The sequence below is a fragment of the Eurypyga helias genome, unplaced genomic scaffold (assembly GCF_000690775.1).
Source record: "Eurypyga helias isolate BGI_N326 unplaced genomic scaffold, ASM69077v1 scaffold41670, whole genome shotgun sequence".
Lineage (NCBI taxonomy): Eukaryota > Metazoa > Chordata > Aves > Eurypygiformes > Eurypygidae > Eurypyga > Eurypyga helias.
The window spans coordinates 1-1,669 of NW_010228373.1; the positions used below are offsets into that span (position 1 = coordinate 1).

The 1,669-nt window shown below is 62.4% G+C and overlaps 1 protein-coding gene across 1 annotated transcript in view; it reads left to right on the forward strand.

The window, feature by feature from the left end:
- Positions 1-164: 164 nt before the first annotated feature.
- ZFAND2B (zinc finger, AN1-type domain 2B) overlaps positions 165-1,669 on the forward strand; it is a gene marked incomplete at both ends in the record, with an annotated part of 3,365 nt that continues 1,860 nt past the window's right edge. The window contains 3 exons of the mRNA XM_010159041.1: positions 165-259; positions 660-791; positions 1,381-1,532. Coding sequence (XP_010157343.1) covers positions 165-259; positions 660-791; positions 1,381-1,532 — 379 coding nt within the window. The remainder of the gene's footprint in view (positions 260-659; positions 792-1,380; positions 1,533-1,669) is intronic.

Consider the following 1,669-nt stretch of genomic DNA (forward strand, 5'->3'; position numbering starts at 1 on the left):
GAGCCCTGGGTGTTTGGGAAGACGTAGCGATGGACCTGCAGCCCCTTTGTTTCCCAGCTGGGGCAAGAGAGGAGTCAGGGATGTGCCTTCGGGAAGCGAGGGAGGGGTGTCCCCCCGACCCCGAGCAGCGCTGACCTCGTCCCACTCCATTTTTCCGCTCCCAGATTTCCTCCCCCTGAAATGTGACGCCTGCGAGCAGATCTTCTGCACCGACCACATCGCTTACGCCCAGCACGGCTGCACCTCGGCCTACAAGAAGGTGAGTGCCGAGAGGAGGGCTAATCCGCTCTGGTGCAGGGCGCTGCGGGGCGTTCCCAGCCGGCCATCAGCACAGCTGGTGACTTCCGTGGTCCTTGGGGCAGTCTTGGGATGCTCGCCGCCTCTGGAGGTGTCCCCGAAACCGGGATCTGTGTCTCGGTGCCACAAACTTCCAGCCCACCCTCTGCCGCTGGGCGAAACGATTTGGGCATCTCCCAGCCCTGCTGCCTTCCCTGTCGCAGCGGCTGGGTCAGGAACAGCGAGCTCTCTGGAGGGTGGTGAGCGGGATCTCAAATGGCAGGTGACTCCGGCAGGCAGATCCCGGCAGGGCGAGAAGTGGCCACACAGCACTTGAGGTCGCCCAGCTCTGTGCTCCCAGTCCCCTTTCCTTGTCTCCGCAGGACGTGCAGGTCCCCGTGTGCCCCCTCTGCAACACCCCGGTCCCAGTGAGGCGGGGGGAGATGCCCGACGTCGTGGTGGGTGAGCACATCGACCGTGACTGCAGATCCGACCCCGCGCAGCGCAAGCGCAAGGTAGGAACCCGGTGCTCGCCGCTGAGCTCCGCTGGGTCCATGCCGAAGCCTGGGAGCGGGATGACAACAGCCCACGGGCTCTGCCCTGTGCCCTCTCTGCTTGCGCAGGCCGAGGGCGGGAAGGGTTGGGGGGCCGGAGGCGTAGGCATCCGTAGGGATTTGTGGTGCGCGCCTGCGGCCGAGATAGCGCTGAAGTGGGGCCAGGACACGAGGAAAGGCAGGGTAAGGGTGGGAATTGCGTGCTGCTGTTAGGAAAATGCAAACAGCAATTAGCTGCCCATTCTTGCCAGGAGAGGGAATTGCTGCAGGGAGCTGCAGGAATCCAGCCCAGCAGGAGATGGAGGGCAGGAGTCCCTGGGTGAGGAAGTTTCTCCTGCTCTGTGATTATGCAGACCTTTGCTTACGGAGACTAGTGCATTACTAATAAACTGTCTAGAGAAAACTAGTATTCAGAGACAAACTCCAGAGCCCCACGGAAGTGGTGCTGGGTGAGGAAGCTGGTTGGTGCCCAGGGCCTGGCGTAGAGGGAAGGGGCAGCCCCAGGCCTGCCAGGCGTGTTCTTCTTCCCCACGGCCGTGTCGTTTTCCAGATATTCACCAATAAGTGCTTGAAGCCTGGCTGCAAGCAGAAGGAGATGATGAAGGTGATCTGTGACCAGTGCCACAAGAACTACTGCCTCAAGCACCGGCACCCCCTGGACCACGACTGCAGCGGGGCAGGGCGTCCCCTCTCCAAGGCAGGGTGAGATGGACAGGGACAGGGCTGTGCTTGCCAGGTGGGTGACTGGGAAGAGGCCGAGCTCCTTCCACCCTGTTGTCTGGCACAGCTGCATTCCCATGCTCCCTGCCTTGTGTACCAGCGTGTCCTCCCGCAGCGTT